The sequence below is a fragment of the Tenebrio molitor genome, chromosome 1 (assembly GCF_963966145.1).
Source record: "Tenebrio molitor chromosome 1, icTenMoli1.1, whole genome shotgun sequence".
NCBI classification, from domain to species: domain Eukaryota; kingdom Metazoa; phylum Arthropoda; class Insecta; order Coleoptera; family Tenebrionidae; genus Tenebrio; species Tenebrio molitor.
In genome coordinates, this window is record NC_091046.1 from 31,733,209 (window position 1) to 31,753,864 (window position 20,656).

At 31.4% G+C, this 20,656-nt stretch overlaps 1 protein-coding gene across 1 annotated transcript; it reads right to left on the bottom strand.

The window, feature by feature from the left end:
- Positions 1-1,202: 1,202 nt before the first annotated feature.
- On the bottom strand, positions 1,203-20,367 carry LOC138122339 (tubulin polymerization-promoting protein homolog). Its single transcript, XM_069036613.1, has 3 exons — positions 20,213-20,367; positions 4,013-4,413; positions 1,203-3,950 (listed from the first exon to the last, which is right to left on the bottom strand). The coding sequence occupies exons 2-3, from the start codon at positions 4,406-4,408 to the stop codon at positions 3,768-3,770; spliced, it is 579 nt and encodes a 192-aa protein (XP_068892714.1). The 5' UTR covers positions 4,409-4,413; positions 20,213-20,367; the 3' UTR covers positions 1,203-3,767.
- Between the last annotated feature and the right edge of the window lie 289 nt (positions 20,368-20,656).

A 20,656-nucleotide genomic window follows, 5' to 3' on the forward strand; every position in this document is an offset into this window, starting at 1 on the left:
AAGAATTTTAGCCTAAATCTTCTTAGTAAAATGTTTGTATTAACGGAGATAATTGATTGTATATTTTTATTGTTTTCTAAAATTTTGAGTCCGGTCCTGTCTATTTCTCCGCTGTACTAGATTAATAACTGACGTGGCCCAGGATGGTGTCTTTCTGGAAATCGCTCTGCATACTCTCTGGACGCCGCAGCTGCATTCTGATAACGTGTTAACATTGCCCATACATTAGCAACATATCCGTGAGCTCATTATTTTTGTAATGATAAAGCCATTCCGACTAATTAGATGACAACTCTGACAGTATTTTTGATTAACGTCCATGCTCATTTGATTTTTTTGTCAGTTCTAATTTCTAACAAATCAGCGCAAATTTGAGCAGGACCGGTTTCAAAAATTTCAAAAAAATTAACTTATTGTATCTTCATTGCCGTACACATTTTACTAAGGTGACTTTGGCTAAAACTCTTTAGAACAACGCATACTATCACAGGTTAAAAGGAACACCTCAACTTCGAAAACCCCCTGTATAGTTATCTGAAATGTCAAACTTGGAATTTGGTCGCTCAGGATAGAATGCAGGAAATGTTGCTTGCATGTCTTTAAAAGACAATCCGGAGTAATACCATTTTACGAAGTTAACTTTTTCTTCTTTGTTAAAAGATTTCATTCTTTGAGGAATCAGCAAACTCGTTACGTTTGTCAAAAAATGAACTTTATTGTTGTCGTTTATCGATAGATTTTAATATTTAATTTTTCTTCTCTAACAGAACCAGAAGGTGTTAGAATATAATTAGAAAAGAATTTAGGTACAATTTTTTTTACTCTACAACTTTTGTATTTAAGGTTTTGTTCTAAGATAATGAGGGGAGCCAATATCCGAGGATTTTTACTATTACACGTAAAGTGCCTATGTACCAAAATGGATTTTACACCCAGTATAAAAACAATCTTTTTTGATCATTTAAGTATATTTAAAAAGACAATTTAAGTATAAATATTTTACAATAACACAAACGCATTTTGTATTTTCCGATTATAAAAGCCATGAAATTAATATATGGTGTTGAAGTTTAAGGTAGGTATGTACCTACTTATTAAAAATTATAGATGAAAATTACATATACCTATACTTAAACAATGCATACTTATTTCATTTGATACAACAAAATTAAATCAATAATCGTTAACAATAAATACAACAGTTTAACAAAATACTTATTGTTTTTATTTAAAAAAAATAACAAACTAAATACATAAACATTTATAATAACAATATCATAGATACATTTCATCATAATAATAAATAAAGATTTTCCAGGTGCAAATATTAAAAAAATTCACAAATTGCATGGGTCTTAAGTAGCAATAAATACATTCTTTGCGGCTATTACATCCAAAGGCGGCTCTTGTGAAAGGACACAGGGGCACGTGTCCACTACTCCAAATTGAAAATACAATATTTTTTACCTGTTCAAGTTACTCGGATTAGGTAGGTACCTATTGAATTTTGCACCTAAGTTTCACTAAAATTGTTCCGTTAATCAAATTAATGTGAATGTTTCGACAGTGCAATAGCTTGCACAATGTAAGGTAGATAGAGGTATATGCAAGGTATGTACAAGCAAGCTATAACAGGGAAGCCCATTGTCATCTAAATACTTGTGGACGGAGAACTAACACACGACGAGAATCTCTCCAAAAACAAAAATATTTTGTACCTGAACAGGCTTGGTATTGTGATCATTGTAACAGAGGGATGAAAGAGATTTTGTGCAGAAATGCAATTGTTAAATGGAATTTGATTCTTTGTAATAGTTAATATATCAGTCGTTACCTGGAACAAAATTCGGTTCATTCGTATATTAAAGCTTTTTATTTTGAGACGTTTCTGTTAGGAATATAGTCGACTTTATAATTAATAATGTGATAATGCACGACAGAGAGTCGAGATTAGGGTGACCTACATCAAATTTAGATAATAAAGAACTTGCTATGGGAAAAAAGGGAAATTGATTGCCCACTTTTTTACTAGCCGCCACTGGATACACTAGACAATTATTTACAAAATTAATTAAGCAAAGTAAGTAGATTTTATCTACCTTTATTGCTTACTACCTACCTACCTACTTAATTTTGTAAATTATTTTCACTTTTTTTTTCATACACATTTAGACTGTTAATGTATATTTAAACTGATCAACAGTCTAAATGTGTCTCTTCGTACAATATAAAATACATATTCCCGTTTGTTAAAATGCCATATAACTATGTACATAATGTTATAAGTATGTATAAAATAAACGTAATACCCAAAAATTTAACATTATGTCACACACAGTATACAAACAGCTAAAAATTAAAAAAATATACATACAGGTGATTCAAAACAAACGTACCAACTACCAGCAGTTGTACAGAATACAGTGCGAAGATTAAAAAACTGAAAAAAAAATGTTTTCCCAGCTTCAGTTAAAAATTACAGGGTGTTAAAGTTAGAAAAATTTAACTATATTCTCGGAAAAAAAATGTGTTTCAATTATTTTAAATAGAGTATTCATTCAATTGGAGTAACATTCACTAATTAAATTATTTTTCTTTTAGTTTATATGCTTTTTTAAAAACCGAAATTTAAAATTTTTAAGTACCTACACAATTTTTAATCAAATTTTAGTCAATTAATCATGTGTTTTTATATGTCAACAACAAAATTCAACATTTGGAAAATTAAGAAAAAAAGCATCAGGAGAACATTTGTATTATTTTTTTCACGTTATATCACCTTATACGATTACAGTAGTTGGTGCGGTCGTTTTGATACATTCTGTATATGTAATTATGTTTTAATAACGACATACGTAGCTATCATTTTAAAAAATCTATTGTTTCCTTTATCTGCCAAAGATATTGAAAATATTTTCTCTAGCTGACTCACCACGTACTATTCCGGCCACGGAATCTTGGCCAACATTTTTTAGACATTTCTAAAAAAAATGATGTAAACCGATCCTTAGTGTCATTTAAGTGACAATAATTAAAAAAAGTCACTTTGAAGTTTTTCTTGTGACATCAAAAAAGCAGGGAAATGGCCTTTATCGAGTCAAAAGTTGGGTTATATTCAATAAAGGCCAGTTCACACATATTTGTCGATTAAATGTCAGTTGTGGCCAAGATTCCGTGTCCGGAATACTACGACCGTATATTTACCAAAATCTATTTACATTTGTCTCGAAGATTTATAAAAATTAAAATATTATAAGTACATACTTATATTTGTAAATACCTACATACATACCGAGTGGAACAAAAGTATCAAATAATCGCTGTAACTTTTTAATTTGAAAAATTATGAAAAAATATTTAATATAAAAATTGTTTGGTTTATTATCATGCATGACGTTCAACAAAAATTGTCAACATTCTTGATATTGCATTTTATTACTTAGTAAGTTAATTTTACCACCTGTTTTTTTTTTAAATTTTATTCTTTTTCCCCATAATGGCAAAACTGTATTTATGAATACAGAAAGATACGCTTCTTTGAAAATCACACAAAAAATGTATGGGTGCTATTTAAAAAACCAAAGTTGGTTGCCATAGCAGCGAAACAAAAGAAAATAGGAAGAAACTAGAAAGACCAGATGATGCAGGATAATACACCAATCAACTTTTATATTAAACATTTTTTCATAAATTGTCAAATTAAAAAGTTACAGCCAATATTTGATACTTTTGTTCCACTCTGTATATGTAGGTCCGTGCAGAACTGTTCACTCTGACTTTCCGAAAGAATCTTTATTTTGATAACCAGAAACATAACCCGAAGCATCAACAACATCTTTTCTTCCAGCAATACCTTTACCCTTACCGGTTTCGTCAAAGCGTTGTTTATGAATGCCTGTGTATTTCGATGTGTCTGTTAATCGGTCCACGGCACCTGCAGCTTTGGCACCCTAAAATTACATCGCGGATAACGATAATGTAATCATTATTGTTTAAGTTGATTCTAAAATACCGCAGTCCCATGAAGTCCAGGTTGACCACAGTTAGCCATTTTACTTTTAATTTCTTCAACTTCAATTTTCTTATTTTTGGCGAGATCTTCCAGAAAAATTTTGTAACTGGTGATGTTAACTTTTTGTGACTTCAATTTTTTAAAGTATATTCCGGTATCGGTTGTGGTAATTTTTTTATTGTCTATTACTTTCGCTTGTTTCATCCATTTGTCACTATTTGAAAGAGTTATAAGCTTTCCGTCTGATTTAGGATCACCAAATTTTGCGAAAACTTTAAAATTTTCTTCAAAAGTTGTGCCTCCACTATTTGGTGGTACTGGAGACTTTGGTGCGTCTCCGGCGTCATTTTCAATCTTCAGATTTTCTACTTCCTTAGATGGTGGTTCTTCAGACATTTCAACTGCAAAACATTAAATTATTACATAAACGTTTGACCAATGGTTCAATTTATAATTATTGACTATTGCATTTAAAATATTAACTATTTGAACATAAAATTTAATTCCAATCACGTAGTTTTTACACATTCGGGCCATCGGCCTTTTTATATTTTCAAGGACGATCTGACAAGCTGACGAATACACAAAGATGCAAGAAGTAGTATTAAACGTTAATTGGTGATTTGCTTAATAATATGCATCGTCTTTACTACAAAATTCTATTACACGTTAAACTCTTAACTCCTATCCCTCCGCCACCCGGCGGCACGGCAATTTTGCCGGAATACATAAGTACACTATTACGGATATTACTATCAAGTAATAGTGCAGTGCTTATCAACTCATTAGGTACCTATTATTGTTTTATTAAAATTTCTTGATAAAATTATATTGAATTTTTTTATACAGGTGTCCCAGAACTCGCGAATCAGATTTAGAGTGCACTTTTGTTGGTAATAAATGAAAGCAGTAGCGTTAAAAAAATGGTCAGTGTGTAATAGATTTTTTGTAATTAACAATTAAAGTTGACCAATCAGAAGGCCGCTGTTAATTTGAATTTCAGGTAGTGTTGTGATCTGGTTATTTACTTGGATTTTAACTGGTCAACTAACGGGTCAATAACGTCAAGATTTTTTCATTTTTTACCAACCGGTAAATTATTTTGAATTTGCCGCTCAAAAATTAGAATTAGAACAGAACACTTTACCCTCATGATGGTTTGATTAACGGGATTAACCTCAGATATTCAAATAATGAAGAACAACGCGACGACGATACAATCGATGAAGAGGAATTTGAAGAAATATTGATTCAAATGTCTGATGATACTGAAGATGTTTGATGAAAGACTGTTTATGGTTTTTTTTATTATTTTTTGTCTGTGTTCTATTTTGAATATATAGTGCATTTTTTTAACTATTGCCATAGGGAATTGCATGGTAAAACTTATACTACTTACCCCCTGTTAACTTTTGTTCTGATGAAAAATATTTAAACCATTTTTGGGAAAAATTTGGAAGATTTTTAAACTATCGTATAGATTAGGTACAATTCAATATCCTCCTAAATTGTCGAAATAGTTGTGAAAAAAGTATTTCAGTAAAAGTGTCTTCTTGCTACTATCATTTTTAGCTGGCTGAAATGTTAATTGACTTATGTTACTTTCATTTAAAAAATAAATAGCGAGACCTGCTCGAGGCTATGATTAAAGTACGAGTAAATAATAAATAAATAATAAATTAAAATATAAAACCTAATTTTTGTTTTCATTTAAAGTCCATTCATTTTGTATTGAACTTTTCAAGGTCAAATAATTTAAATTTTGGCACTGTAATTATGTTTTGTAAATTGTGACATGCCTATAACCAACATAATGTGATTTAGCAATGCTCAATTCAACGTTTACGGTGTTTACCTGCATGTCACTATATACAAAACATAATTACAAAGCCAAAAAATAAAATTATTTGACCTTGAAAAGTTCAATACAAAATGAATGGACTTTAGCATAGGTACTGCGTTTCTTGTCAAATTATTTACGTTAATTAATTTCAACTTTGAAGAGTATGCATTACGTAGTCTTATTAACGATTTATTACTAAAATAAAAATTAGCACCAAAGCTAACAAGGGGTATAAGTTTTACCATGCAATTATATTTTATAGTCTTTTACATTATTAATATAAAAAGCTCTTACTTTTATTTTACTTTCTACCCTTTCCCTCTCATTCATTTCAACTTGGAAAAATTCGATTCCTGAAATGGGCAGAGAGGTATACTGCTATTTAAATGGTAGATATCAAGATAAGATTTTAATTCTAAAAAATTGTTTTAATTGGAAATAGTCTGCCTGTGCTTAATTAAATATAAAAACATAACCTCACAAAATATTATAGAATGTCGAAAATTAATTATTTTTGGAATTCATCCAACTATAACAAGATATGTATGTGGTATGTATGTGAAGTACAAAACAAAACAAAAAGTATACTGCTTTTGAATTTGATATTTATTGTTTACTATAATGACTGATTAATTAACCAGTAAAAAATCCGGTAAATTTACAACACTAATTTCAGGTAAATTCAACGAACACTTTAAATTGCTTAGCAACATAATTCTAGTACATAGTAATTTTTATTATTCCTGCTGTTTCATACGATTTATACGTATTGCACGTTACTCGTACTATTCCGGACACGGAATCTTGGCCAATTTTTTTTAGACATTCCTATAAAAAATAATGCAAACTAATCATTAGTGTCATTAATAAATGACGTGACATCAAAAAAGCAGGGAAATGGCATTATCAAATCAAAAGTTGGGTTATATTCAATAAAGGCCAGTTCAAACATATACAGGTGTCCCAGAACTCGCGGATCAAATTTAGAGTGCGTTATCCTTGATGGTAATGAAGGTAAAAAACGTTTAGAAAAATATTCAGGGTGCAACAGCTTTTTAGTTATGAATTAATCAAATTGACCAATAGAGCTCGATCTAATTTTCTCTTTACGAGAAAATTGAGTACCTTCTCTCAATTGCCAAGCAACGTGTAATTCGTATGAATAATAATAATTAGTATATTTCAAACCAAGGTAAGAAAGTGCTTTCTTGCAGACCGCAGGCAAAGATTATAAACCGAGCCCTAGGCGAGGTCTGAAGTGCCTAAGGTTTGTAAGAGCAGTTTCTTAACAAGGTTTGAATACTATTTTTCCCTACCGGCACAACTTCGTTGAAAAAAGTCAAAAAAAGATGGTTATATTCCTGATTAAAACGAAAATTTTGAGAATTGAATAGTAGGCTGGGTTATTTGTTTAATTAACTTGTCATCGCATTTGAAGATTTGACGTTTGTTCGAAAATTTGATATGGTAAAAACTGCTCGAACACTATTGGTCAATTTGAAAAATTCATAACTAAGAAGCTATTGCACCCTGAATATTTCACTGAACGTTTTTCACCTCCATTACAACTAAGGAATATGCCCTTTAAATCGCCCGATCTCCTAAGGGTCTGGTAAGGTAAATCTCAATACAAAGTTTGATCGGAACAATAGATTTTGTACAACTTAAATATGCTGATTTCAAAGAGATGTATCTCCTTTATTAACAAATTTTACAGGTGAATTAAAAATTACTTTACTGTTTTAATTTTTCCAAGACCCCTTTGGGTAGTGGAACAACACAGAAGTCCTTTTTTTAGAGTAATGAGAATGACCTACCAAAATACGCTAAAATAACAGCGGCAACACTGACTTCAAAGGAGAATTGGTTTATATGCCGTTCACGATTATTTTAAACACGCAGGAGGCCGCGATATTTTTTTGTTAGATTGGCGTCAGGTCCTGTCATATGACGTTTCGTTTTTAAATATTCGCATTGTTGTCAATTCCGTCATTAATTTAGTTAATAAGAATTTACCCAGAACTGCCCTACAAATATGTATGTTTCATTTCAATTTTTCGTATCCCACCTCCACCCGGCGGCACGGCAATTTGGCGGAGTACATACACTATTACGGATAATACTATCAAGTAATAGTGTAGTGCTTATCAACATAATTACCGGCGTCTCGCCTCCACATTTTGACATTTTTGTGTTTTATATTCTGTGTCAATGTTAAGGAATTTCCTCACGATGTGACATGAGTATAATAATATACCTTTTTGAATTTCAACCACCAATGTGTTCTCTAAGTCCAAAATTTTTAAAAAGAGATTGCGGTACTATTCCTGTTACTGAAATTATAAATGGTAAAATCGATTTTTTTTCTAAACACCAAAGATTTCTCATAGCAACGGAGAGCTCTAAATATTTATTAATTTTTGTATTATATGTCTGTGTTATATTGTGTGAATTTGGAACAGCTATATCTAAAAGATATGCTTGCTTTTGTTGTTTATTTAAAATAATAATGTCTGGTCTGTTATGCTGAATGTGAATGTCAGTTAAAACTGTGCGATCAAAATATAATTTGTAATTGTCATTTTCTAAACAACTTTCTGGTTTATAAATGTAATGTGGTTGTGTATCCTTTAATAAATTGAATTTAACTGCTAAATTCATGTGTATAATTTTTGCGAATATATCATGACGTTTTTTATATTCGCTTTGAGCCAAAACGGTGCAAGAAGAAATGATGTGTTCAATAGTTTCCCCTTCAGTTCCGCAAATCCTACATTTATCAATGATCGATTGTAAACCGCATATGTGTTTTTTATAATTTCTTGTATTTATAACATGATCTTGTATTGCAAATATAAAACCCTCAGTCTCAGGATGAATATTTGATTTTTTAAGCCATGCATGAGAAGCTTGAATATTAATTTCTGGTTGTTCTAGTTCTTTAAAATATCTCCCATGTAAAGACTTTTGTTTTATATTTGCTATAGTGTCAGGTATATTTGGCTCAACAATATCTGAAATTATATTATCACTTAAATTTAAAGGTGTGTAACCTTTATCCGCTGAAACCAAAGCATTAAAAAAAGTGTTATCACGAGCTCTATTGAGAAAATAATTTTTTAGTGAAGCAATTTGATTGTGTTGTAGAATTTCTAGATTTGAAAAACCCCTACCACCATTTTCGCGTGGTAAATTAAATCTTTCAATAGCAGATTTGGGGTGATGTTTACAAAATTTTGTAAAGAGAACTCTAGTTTGAATATTTATATTCTGTAAATTAGTTTTGGACCACTTTATAACACCAAAAGAATAGGTCAACAATGGAACAGCATATGTATTAACTGCTTTAATTAAATTATTACCGTTTAATTTTGATTTTAAAATAGATTTAATTCTTAAATAAAATTGTTTTTCTAAATTTTCTTTTATAATTGAATGTTGAATATGATTTGATTGATTAATACCTAAATATTTATAAAATTCTCCTTTATTTAAATTTTTAATGATTTCTCCTTCTTTAGTTATATATTCTAAATTTTCGTAACGACCGCGACATATTGATTGCGTTTTACACTTATCATTATCACTACCAAAACTCATGCCAATATCATTTGAGAAATTTTCAGTTATTGTTAGTAAAGATAAAATGTGATTCTTTTTAGATGCATAAAGTTTTATGTCATCCATATAAAGAAGGTGATTTAATTTGGATAGTGTGGTATTATTAAGTCTAATATTGAAACCATATCCAGTGCTATTTAATAGATTTGTCAAAGGATTAATGGCTAGACAAAACCATAAAGGACTTAAAGAATCTCCTTGATAAATTCCCCGCTTAATTTGAATAGGCTCGGATTTTAATTTAGTATTGTTTATTGATAAATTTAAAGTAGTTCTCCAAAATGTCATGACATGGGATAAAAAGTTAATCAAATCCAAATTAATTTTATAAATTTTAAGAATTTTAATTAACCATGAATGTGGTACTGAATCATAGGCTTTTTTGTAGTCTATGAATGCGGTATAAATATTTTTATTATTTTTTCTAGCTTGTTCCATTATTACCGTATCTATTATGAGTTGTTCTTAACAACCAAAACACTCCTTAACACAACCTTTTTGTTCTTCATTAAGTATATTTAATTTTTGACAATGGTCGTAAATTATTACTTTAATGCAAGATGTCATAATTTTATAAATTGTATGCAGACATGTGATTGGCCTATATTTTGATGGATTTTTAGTATCGAAATCTTTTGGTTTCAGATATGTTATACCAAAAACTCTGGAAATGTGTTAGGTTCCCTAATAAATCCGTTAAAGTGATCAAGTAAGCATTTATGATTACAAGTAAATTTTTTTAACCAAAAGTTATGAATTTTGTCACCTCCAGGGGATTTCCAATTATGTGAACTATTAATATTTTTAACTAAAATTTCAAGGCTAATTTGGATATGATGTGGATTATTACTATCTGGTATCTCATTTTCTAAATTAGGAATCCATTTTGCCAATTTTACGATTATTGTTCCTAATGCGTTCAATTATTTAAAAAATGTAACAACTTGGGAGCAGTGTTCGGTTGAATTATAACCTAAAATAGATTTATTAAGACAAATCACAATACTGCCAACTAAAATGTCAGATTTTCATAGATAGTCCGAATTTGAAATAATCGTGAATGGTTTATACAGCGTGATCAACAATGACTGAGTCTGTTGGCAATGAAACAATTGAAAATACTGGTGATTTTTGTCTAGTAACTGGCACTGACCACGCATTGACTGGATTTTTTAACTTGAGATGACATTAAAAACATTCTTGGTAATGCAGGTTATGTTTATACTATTACAAAAATTAACCTTCGTTGGTAAATTTTAAATTTGCCAAATTTCATTGTTACCAACAGACTCAGTCATTCTTGATCACTCCGTAGTTGATTGTGCGTGATTGTGCATACCAACCGATGTTGCCAAATTTGTTTAGGTACTTTAAACTGTGTAGGTATAACTTGGAAACTGGCGAAAGGAAAAAAAATTTCACAACGAAATTTAACTCAACTCTTCAAATATGTTAACCACTCAAGAGATTGGGCGCCATTTTTGAGACACCTGTATAAATTATTAATAATCGTCTACTTTATTTTTTGTGACCTACTTTAAACATAAAAACAATAATCACATTATTTTTTTAGAAAAGGATATTCTGTATGTGAAAATAATATGTAATTCCAAGACAGACTAGATTGATAACACAGTTCTGAGAATCTGGTAAATTTATGAACTATTTTCTGTAGAATTTTGTAATGAAGAGTATAAAAAATCACGTTCCACTTATCTCAAGGAACCCAATTTTTTATTGATAACTTTATCGCACTTCAAATTTCAGATAATACTTATATAAGTGAAAAGATTAGTTAAAAAGTAGATTGCCGTCAAAAATACAGACAGAAAATTTAAACATTACATTGAAATATACCTTTACAAAGAGATAACATTTCAAAGAATATGTCGAGTATGAATACGAGTATGTATGAGCCGTACCATCGATTCTTAAATTTAACCGTTCCCGATCTGAAAATTATTGGCGTCCGGCGTCGCGTCGGTCAATCCTACCGAACATTATGCCATGATTATGCCCGTCCCGACTTCCCGTGCAATATTGCAAAGATCTTTAGGTTTGAGAAATTAACCGGATTCTTAAACCATAAGCCGAACCAAATTTGACCGGAAAGTGTGTGGCCGTTCTAGAACATTTTGAAATTCCCAAGTAAGTTATTAAAATTTTAGAAAACCATGCGATATGAAGATGACACATGACACGTAGAGGTGGAGAACTATCGATAGTGACTATCCATACTATCGATAGTCAGTAACTATCGAAATTATCGATGTTATGTTACCTGAAAAACTATCGATTTTCCTCACCAAAATGATGTTTTTGTTGTATTTTTACAGTTTTATTTATTCAAGATCATTCCAATTTACATTACAGCAGTCTTTTAAGATTTCACTAAAAAACACAATAAGCTTTCGATAGTACTATCGATAATATCGATAGTATCGACAAAAGCTTATCGATATATCGAACAAAACCACTATCGATAGTTTTTCACCTTTAATGACACGTTTGAGGTTATGTGTCGGTGGTCTCGGTGCAAATAAATCATGAGCAATTTAACCTGGAAAATAATAAATAGAAAGACTTTGCGGCGTCTCTGTAAGTACATTATTGTAATATGTATTTGAATATTTTTCAACAACTACCAACGCACTTTTCCATTGGAACTTTCAAAAATCCCTAAATTCAACTTGAAAGCTGAAAATTTCCCAAAGACCACTCACCAAGTTAAAGAATGGAGTATATCGTATGATCAAAAAGTCTTTGGATCGCGGTAGCCATTAAATGTAAAAACCATCTATAGAATTATTTACTTCTACTGTCCGTAGTTTTTATGTGTACTGTCGCGAGCAAAAAATTCTGGTCGTCAATGTCATTTCAAAATTTGGTTAGATTGTCACAAATTTAAAAAATTTCCCTGCTTGATTAAACCCATGTCAACAAAGTGTCAAAAAAATGAGAAAAAAATGACAATCAATGTCATACAACATGATGATAGGTTACGATATTTACAACCGTTTTACAATGGAGCATTTTCCATTATGCCAAAACATCATTTTGACGACCAGTTTTTTTTGCTCGCAACAGTACCTACTTCAAAGTAGTGCTAATCTCTCACGGAACTCGTTTAAACATAAACGAGGCGAATAAATCCAAGACACCTATATTTAAAAAAAAAATGCGTATGACGTCACAGCTCTGAATGCAAGGAGGTTAAATATTACGTCACAAATACAGGTGGACCATCGTATAGTACATTCTCAATAGGTAAACCATATTTCTAATGATCCTAGAAATTTGTATTTTGCGGTCAATAATCCAGATTGAAAGTACGTAGGTACTCTACAACATGATTTTTTTATTTTTTCAAACAGACTAAAATTACTTAATTTAATTTTTTTTATCGACTCCCTGGATTGGAAATACCACAAGAACTCATTTCTGGTATTAAAAATTATGGAGTCATTGATTTCAAATAAATTGACATTATAATTTTTGGTACCTACCAAAATGTGAGTAATTTATGACGACGACCCTCGATGGGACATAATTGACAATGGTCGCTTACAGCAAACAACCAGCTGTAAATCATAACTGGCGGTACGGTCCTGGTTTTGTATGGTATTGGAGACCCTTGTAAATCAAACTTTACCACCGTTTGATGATTTCTGTCATTTTAAAACACTACCATAAATACCTATGCTAAACTCCATCCATTTTCAATATACCTACAGGGTCATTATAAATGATTGTCTCATCGCAGTTGGCGTTGAAAACCCACACAAATTTTGGATGTGCCGCACAGAAAATTTTTGTCCGCCATAGTACGGTAGCCGGCAAAAAAAGTTAGCCATAATTTAAATCTCAGTGTTATTAAAGCATTAATTACACATTTGGATTTTGACGTAACAGAAAAATAATGGCTAGTTTTTATTGCTGGCCATTGTACGTACAATGGCGGACAAAAAATTTCGTCCGCAACTGTCATTCCACTCACGTATGCTGTAAAGCCGCCTTTAGGAACGAATAACCTCACTTCACATGTTGACATGTGTCAATCAAATTGTGTATGTGTTCTTATGGATGACAATAATAAATTTCAAATTTTAATTTGCAAACGTCAATCATAATGACAATAAAGGTTAAACTACACTCAATTTTTGTGAAATGACAGAAAAAGGGTGGATGAAATTTTTTGGCCCGAATAGTAGCTACCGTGAGATCATTTAAATGTACATATTATAATTTATTTATTATTAATTAAATTTATTATAAGTAATTAAAGGAGGCTATGACTTTATAGCTATTTTTATAATTTGGAAACGAGAAATTGGAATTTTAGCTTCTTCACTTGCAATGAGTTTAGGGTACGTTGTAAAGATTATAATAATGAAGATTTACGACTATGAACACTTCATTCCAGGAGGCACAAACAATCTGCATTTTGCCGATATTCCGCATTCCTTTTTAGTAACTAGCAGGTAAAGTCCTCGTCTAGAAATAGTCAATTTTGACTTAAATTGTAAATCATTTTACAATAGGACAGCAAACCGTCTTATAACTACCATAATACCCTCTAACTTTATTGCCCCTTTGTTGTGCAGTGCCGACTCAAGGAAGAGCAAACATCAGGTACAGTAACAGCCCCTATTTATTTATGGAATTATTTATGGTAGTTATAAGACGATTTTCTCTCCTATTGTCAAATGATTTACAATTTAAGTCAAAATTGACTATTTTTCGACGAGGACTTTAAGTAGATAAACTTACCACTATCGTAAATCTTCATTATTATAATCTTTACAATCTACCCTAAACCCATTGCAAGTGAAGAAGCTAACATTCCAATTTCTCGTTCGCAAACTATACCTACAGTGAGCGGCAAAAGTATGGAATAAATTCATTAAAAATTAAACAAAATTTTTTTCAAAAAAATCTTTGGGCCGGTCAATTTTAGTTTATAAAAATACATATTTTAATGCAAAATAAAATTCCAAACAGTCATTTGTTTTCGAGTTATGACGTCATCGATTGTTTTTTTAAATGGAAACCCCTAATTTTTTTTCTTGATTCTGATAGCCCTTTTAATTGTCTAAATGCCAGTATGAAAATTTTGTTACCTTACATCAGGAAATTTTTGAGAAAAAAAAAATAAATTTGGAAAAATTAAATTTTATAACGAACAAAAACAAGTCAAAAACTGTGTTAGTAAGTATTTAAAATTATGGAATTAAATGTTCGAATTGCCATGCCCCAGCTTGTTGACAAGAAGCAAGTTTATGAAGAAATTCCCCCTGTTTTAGTTTTATCCCAGCACCCAATCAAAATTAAAATTTCTATACGTTGTGTTTCTGTTAAATGAGTCATTTTCGAAAACGTTTTGTAAAACAAATAACACATACGAATGAAATTGACAGTAACATTTGACTGTTTGATTTACCTACTTGATTTTTTGACTTGTTTTTGTTCGTTATAAAATTTATTTTTTCCAACTTTATTATTTTTTTTCTCAAAAATTTCCTTATGTAAGATAACAACATTTTTATACTGTCATTTATACAATTAAAGGGGCTATCAGAATCAAGAAAAAAATAGGGGGGTTTCCATTTAAAAAAACTATCGATGACGTCATAACTCGAAAACAAATGACTGCTTGGAATTTTCTTTGATACTAAAACATGTATTTTTATAAACTAAAATTGACCTGTGCAAAGATTTTTTTGAAAAAAATTTTGTTTAATTTTTAAGAAATTTATTCCATACTTTTGCCGCTCACTGTATACACTCACTTTCAAAATTATTGCACCACCCACAAGGAGGAAAGTTACAAAGCTAAAATTTTAGTACAAGGAAAGTACATGAAAGATGAATTGATGAAGGTATAAATAAGAAAAACCTAAAAACAAATGAAAAAATTTAATAAGTTATATTAGGTACCTCTGGCACTAATGCAGACACTTGTTAGTGTGGCATGCTTTTTATTAGGTTATCAATGTCCGGTTGAGGTGGATTAGAGAGAGCTCTTAAACTTTAATCCATAATATCCCACACATGTTCAATGGGTGAAAAATCTGGAGATCGAGCGGGCCAAGGTAAGATGTCCACCTGAGATTCTTCCAAAAGTCTCATTTTAATCCCTCCAATATGTGGACGGGCATTATCCTGTTGAACTCCCTATTAGGGAGTGTTTCTAAGAAATCCAACACTACCGGTTCCAGAATCTCGTCAATGTATTTATGTGCATTTAGTGAACCCCTGATAAAAACTAGCCACGATGGGGATCCGAAACACACGGCACCCTACATCATCACGCCCGACGTCTGGCCTGAATGGCCTCTTAAGGCAAATTGCAAATTTGATCTTTCACCACGACATCGACGTATGCGAATGCACCATCATTGTGCCACAAACAAAACCTAAACACAATATGATCCCATTCGTCCACCAACTGTCGCCTTACTTGGCACCACTGCAGTGTAGCAGCTCTCTGTTGAGGTGTTAACGGAATTCTCCGATAAGCGCCATAAGCATGTACTTAATCCAGAAGAATTTTTCTACGATAGATGGTACTTATTGAGATCTTGGATCCTAATGCTCTTCTCCACTCGATACCCACAGATGCTGTTGATTGAACTTTGTCCCTGGTAGTCATGTATTGAAGACGCCGATCTTCGCGATTTGTTGTAATTCGCGGACGTCCAGCTCCTTGTAAATGTTGACCTTTCTCAGACCATGCACGGCAAATTCTTAATGGTGTGGAATGATGGATACCCAAACGTTTACCAATTTCTCTTAAGGAAAACCACATTCTATCATGCCAATTATTCCGCTCCTTTGAAACGGGACATTTGTTGAAAATTCTTACGTCGTCGTACAGGAGGCACTTTGGAAATTAGCAAACATACGACAGAAGCAAAAAAGGTTGTTACAACAACCACAACCTTTTTGAAAATTGGTATTTTGTTGTAAGGACTTGACGCAAAAAAGTCGTGATAACTACAAGAAAGGGCGACTCTTTGCCCTGTATAATTCCATCATTTACAACGTGACTGTATATGAGTATTTTACTAAAATTTCAGCTTTGCATCTTACGTCCTTATGGGTGGTGCAATAATTTTGGAAGTGAGTATATTAAGTGCGTGAAGTGAATGTTTATTGTGCATAAGGTCTTTTACGCCGAGACGCAGCTCGAGGCCGAGCCTTTGTGTTTGATTCTGTGGGATCGATTGTTTGATCTACAGAATGCTTGTTAATCAAGATGATTCAAACTTCAAAAATAGAAGTTAGGGCTTTGAATGCACAAAAAACATCTTCACGTACGAAATATACCTGAACAATATTTTTTCTATAATTGCTTTCAGAACTAAATTTTAAAATTCAAATTTTTGAAGGAAATCTGAGGTATCAACGCAGTGACCATGTTGTTAGGTAACTAACAGAAAACTGTGTGAAGTGAAAAACATAAAAGTTTATGTGTATGAAATCGCATTTCACACACAGTGAAGTAAACATAAAGTTTGGAACAAATTTCATAATAGCGTTATGTGATGTTTTTTAGAAAATCGCTGGGACACGTCGATTTTATTTTGAAAAATGCTATCCTGTGACATGGAACTTGTTTAAATGACCTCATTGGTTTTTGCGCAATGTCGACATTACCATTTTTTTTAAACGACAACCCCCACTTTTTTCTTCTCTTTCTGATAGACCTTTATACTACTTAAATGACTGATACCAATTTTTTTCATTCATCGGTTAAGTGGGGGGTTGCCATTTAAAAAAATTGATGATGATGTCGTTGCGCAAAAACCAATGACGTCATTTAAACAAGTTGTACGTCACAGGATGACATTTTTCAAAATAAAATCGACCTGTCCAAAAAACATCACATAAGGCTACTATGAATTTTGTTCCAAACTTTATGTTCACAATGTATATTGTTTCTATAGTTCTATCTTACAATGTAAAAAAAATATACCGGGTATCAACCACCAAATCTGCCCATAGGCGCATTACACATATTAAAATAATATATTAGTTGCTGTGAAACATATTATTGTTTCGTCAAATTTGCCCAATAATTGAGCATAATACTGCTCTGTGATCGTTCTTCCCTTTTCCAAATTTTATTTCTACTTTCTACGTTACCTACATCAAAAGTTTCCTGATGGCATTGTTTGTACAGATGATAATTATAGCTGTCAATATGACATTACACAATAATATATTTCATAGCAACTCATATACAGGCTGTTTGAAAATTGCTAGTACAAAAAAAGCCTGGTAATTGGTGACGGTGAGTTGAAATCATCGGCAAAAAAAAATTCTAATAAAAATCCTCTAGTTTTCGAGATAAAAATTACTAAAAATTGGGTTAAAATTGTTAGCGCGCCACTGAGTTAAGGTATTTTAAAAAGACACTTCACGTTGTTTAGCAATAATGAAATAAAAATTTTGATGTTCTTAAACTGTCAATCTGTGGTTGCCAAGATCTTGCAAAAAAATATAAATTTTTCATATTGTTGTATAGTCCTTCATTATCACGCTTGGTTACCAAGGTTTAAAAAATATTGCCCCGCCTGGGGCGTAGAATATACGGGAATAGGGTTACTTTATCCCTTTTGTTTTAAAAAATTATAAATTGGTTTCTTGGATTTCTTAGAGCTTCCAGATGCCACAGTTTTTTTTTGTACTAGCAATTTTCAAACACCCTGTATAGTGAAATTTTTTTAATAAACAATTGTCAGTGTCAAAATGAAGTAAAAAACCACACTGTACCACCCTAAAATTTGGACATATGGACCAGCTGTATAACAATTTGACACCAAATCATGGTTAAGGTTATGTTCACTTCACTTCCCGTACCTTTCTTTCGTGAATTCATTTTCATTTTCAAAACAAATTTAATGAGAAATCAGGATAAACCTTTTCGAATTTGAAATAAACTCTCGCTCGTTAGGGCGCAGGCTCAGTTACATAAAAAAAATGTTGACACTCAATGTGACCAATCGTATTATCATGAAAATCACAGTTTGGCTCATACCAACAAGACAACGTTTTGACAATTGTTTATTAAAAAAATTCAACTATATGTATTATTTTAATATGTGTAATGTGCCTATGGCCAGGTTTGGTGGTTGATAACCCGGTATGTAAGAAATTGATCCACTTCACGCATAGATACCTAACTGTGCGTGAATACCAATTTTTTGAATCAATAATTATAGAATAAATATTCCAATCTCAAAAGTGAGAATATTTACTTTCTATTATTAAAAATTATTTCGGAATTATTACATTCACTAACGATCGTGGAGAAAAACGTTTTTTCGACATTGATAATAATCATAAATAAATATGAACACATTCGCACGATGAGGTCACGGCTATTACAGTAAATTTGCTACTATAGTTTTACAGCAGTCATTTTGATAAACAGGTGCGACACCTCTTGCTAGATGTTACTTAAAATAGAAGATTAAACTGAATTATTTGGCAGATTTAAAAAAAATAACCACCAGATTAATTTCGTTGGACAATTTAATTAATAACAAAAAAAAAAACAACTAATATTTTGAATCATAATCCTAAAAATACTCGGAAGGCATGTGGTTCTAAAAATAATTGAATTTGCCGTTCATTCATTACCAAGCGACGATAATAATTGATGTGTGCTCTGTATCTGCAATGAAATGCAAAGAAATTACATTTAGTTAAAAATACATTCATTGCATATAAAATTAATTTGGAACATGTCTTGTAGAATATTTAAAATATTACGGTACTACAAACACAAACACGATATGTAAACACTAGACACATAAACTAAATAAACATGCGATGCTTTAATACCATTTCACAGAACTTTACATTTACATAAAAATTCAGATCTACTCTAGTTAAATATCAAAATTGCACTAATTACACTTTGAGCAAAATGGAAGCTGCAATACAAAGTAGGTACATAAAAATGAAAACGAAGCCTACATCTGCTGACATGAACATTGACAGAACATAGAAAAGGATTACCCAATTTTTTAATTTGGTAAACATAAATGTATTTGCATTGCATAATTGCAACCACTGTTACGTAAGGAGCTAAATTTTTAAATTATTAAAATAAACAGAGACTCGCCTTGAAAATAAATGCGTAATGTAGGTTTAAATCAAGTTTATATTTTACTGAGACACAGTGTGCATCTACTTTTTCCTTTATGTTTAATTTCAGTAGCTCAAACAAAAAATAATTCAGTTTTCCCCAACGTAAATAAAGGATTGGTGTATCACTTTCTTCTATGATGTCATTCCTAAATTTATTCTCGTACACTGCCCTAGTCGTTGGTGAGGGGTGATATTAAGGGATATGCGCATTAGGGCAAATCGATTATTTTAATGAACCAAAAACCTAACGAGTTTCCCTGGCAAAATTAGGTCTCATTTTCGCAATATTTTAAAAATTCATTATCAAAAAATGAATACCTACTGCAACTTGACAACTTCTAAAATAAAATAATTATGTTAGTAGAATTCTGTCATGTATGTAAAACTTATCAGCTTCAAAACAATTATTTTAATCTGTTTTAAACGATGCTCATTCTGAAAACGAATTTGTGATAGATAGATGATGATAGTAGTAAAAGCTTGCGTGATCGAATCAATTTTGATATATTAAAATTTCACGAAGAATGTGACTGAAATCGTTCTACCATGTAGACAAAAATAGTACGAAAACTTACCTATTTCAGGAAAATATCTTCACGTAAATTACCTGTTGTTGGATGTATTATTGCGATGAATTAAATAACCGACACTAACTGTTTGGCGTCTGTGTGCACACTGCCTACCATAGCCTACGATGAAGTGTGATACCGCGGAAACGTTAGATTTCGTCGCTGCCATATCTTATCTTCCCAAGCTTTGCTTTCAGTGCATAAAAATACAATTCTAATTCTAGCAAATGCTTAATATCTCAATTATTTTGAATAAGATTTATTGGAGATTCTCGTCAGGGAAACGCTTTCTAAAAATATATATATTTGCTTTGATTCCTGAAACCCCAGAAAGTCACATGCACAATTTCTAGTATACAAAAGAAATTAATGTAGATAACTAAAACGTCAAGAATTTTTGCCACGTGTACATACACGACAAAATTAATGCATATTTTTTGCTTTTCAGTT

Bases quoted from the DNA above. Each gene is read 5' to 3' on its own strand.
- LOC138122339 (XM_069036613.1), bottom strand. From the start codon at position 4,408: ATGTCTGAAGAACCACCATCTAAGGAAGTAGAAAATCTGAAGATTGAA. The intron at 3,951-4,012 runs GTATTTTAGAAT...ATGTAATTTTAG, and splicing joins CTGGACTTCATGGGACTGCG to GGTGCCAAAGCTGCAGGTGC.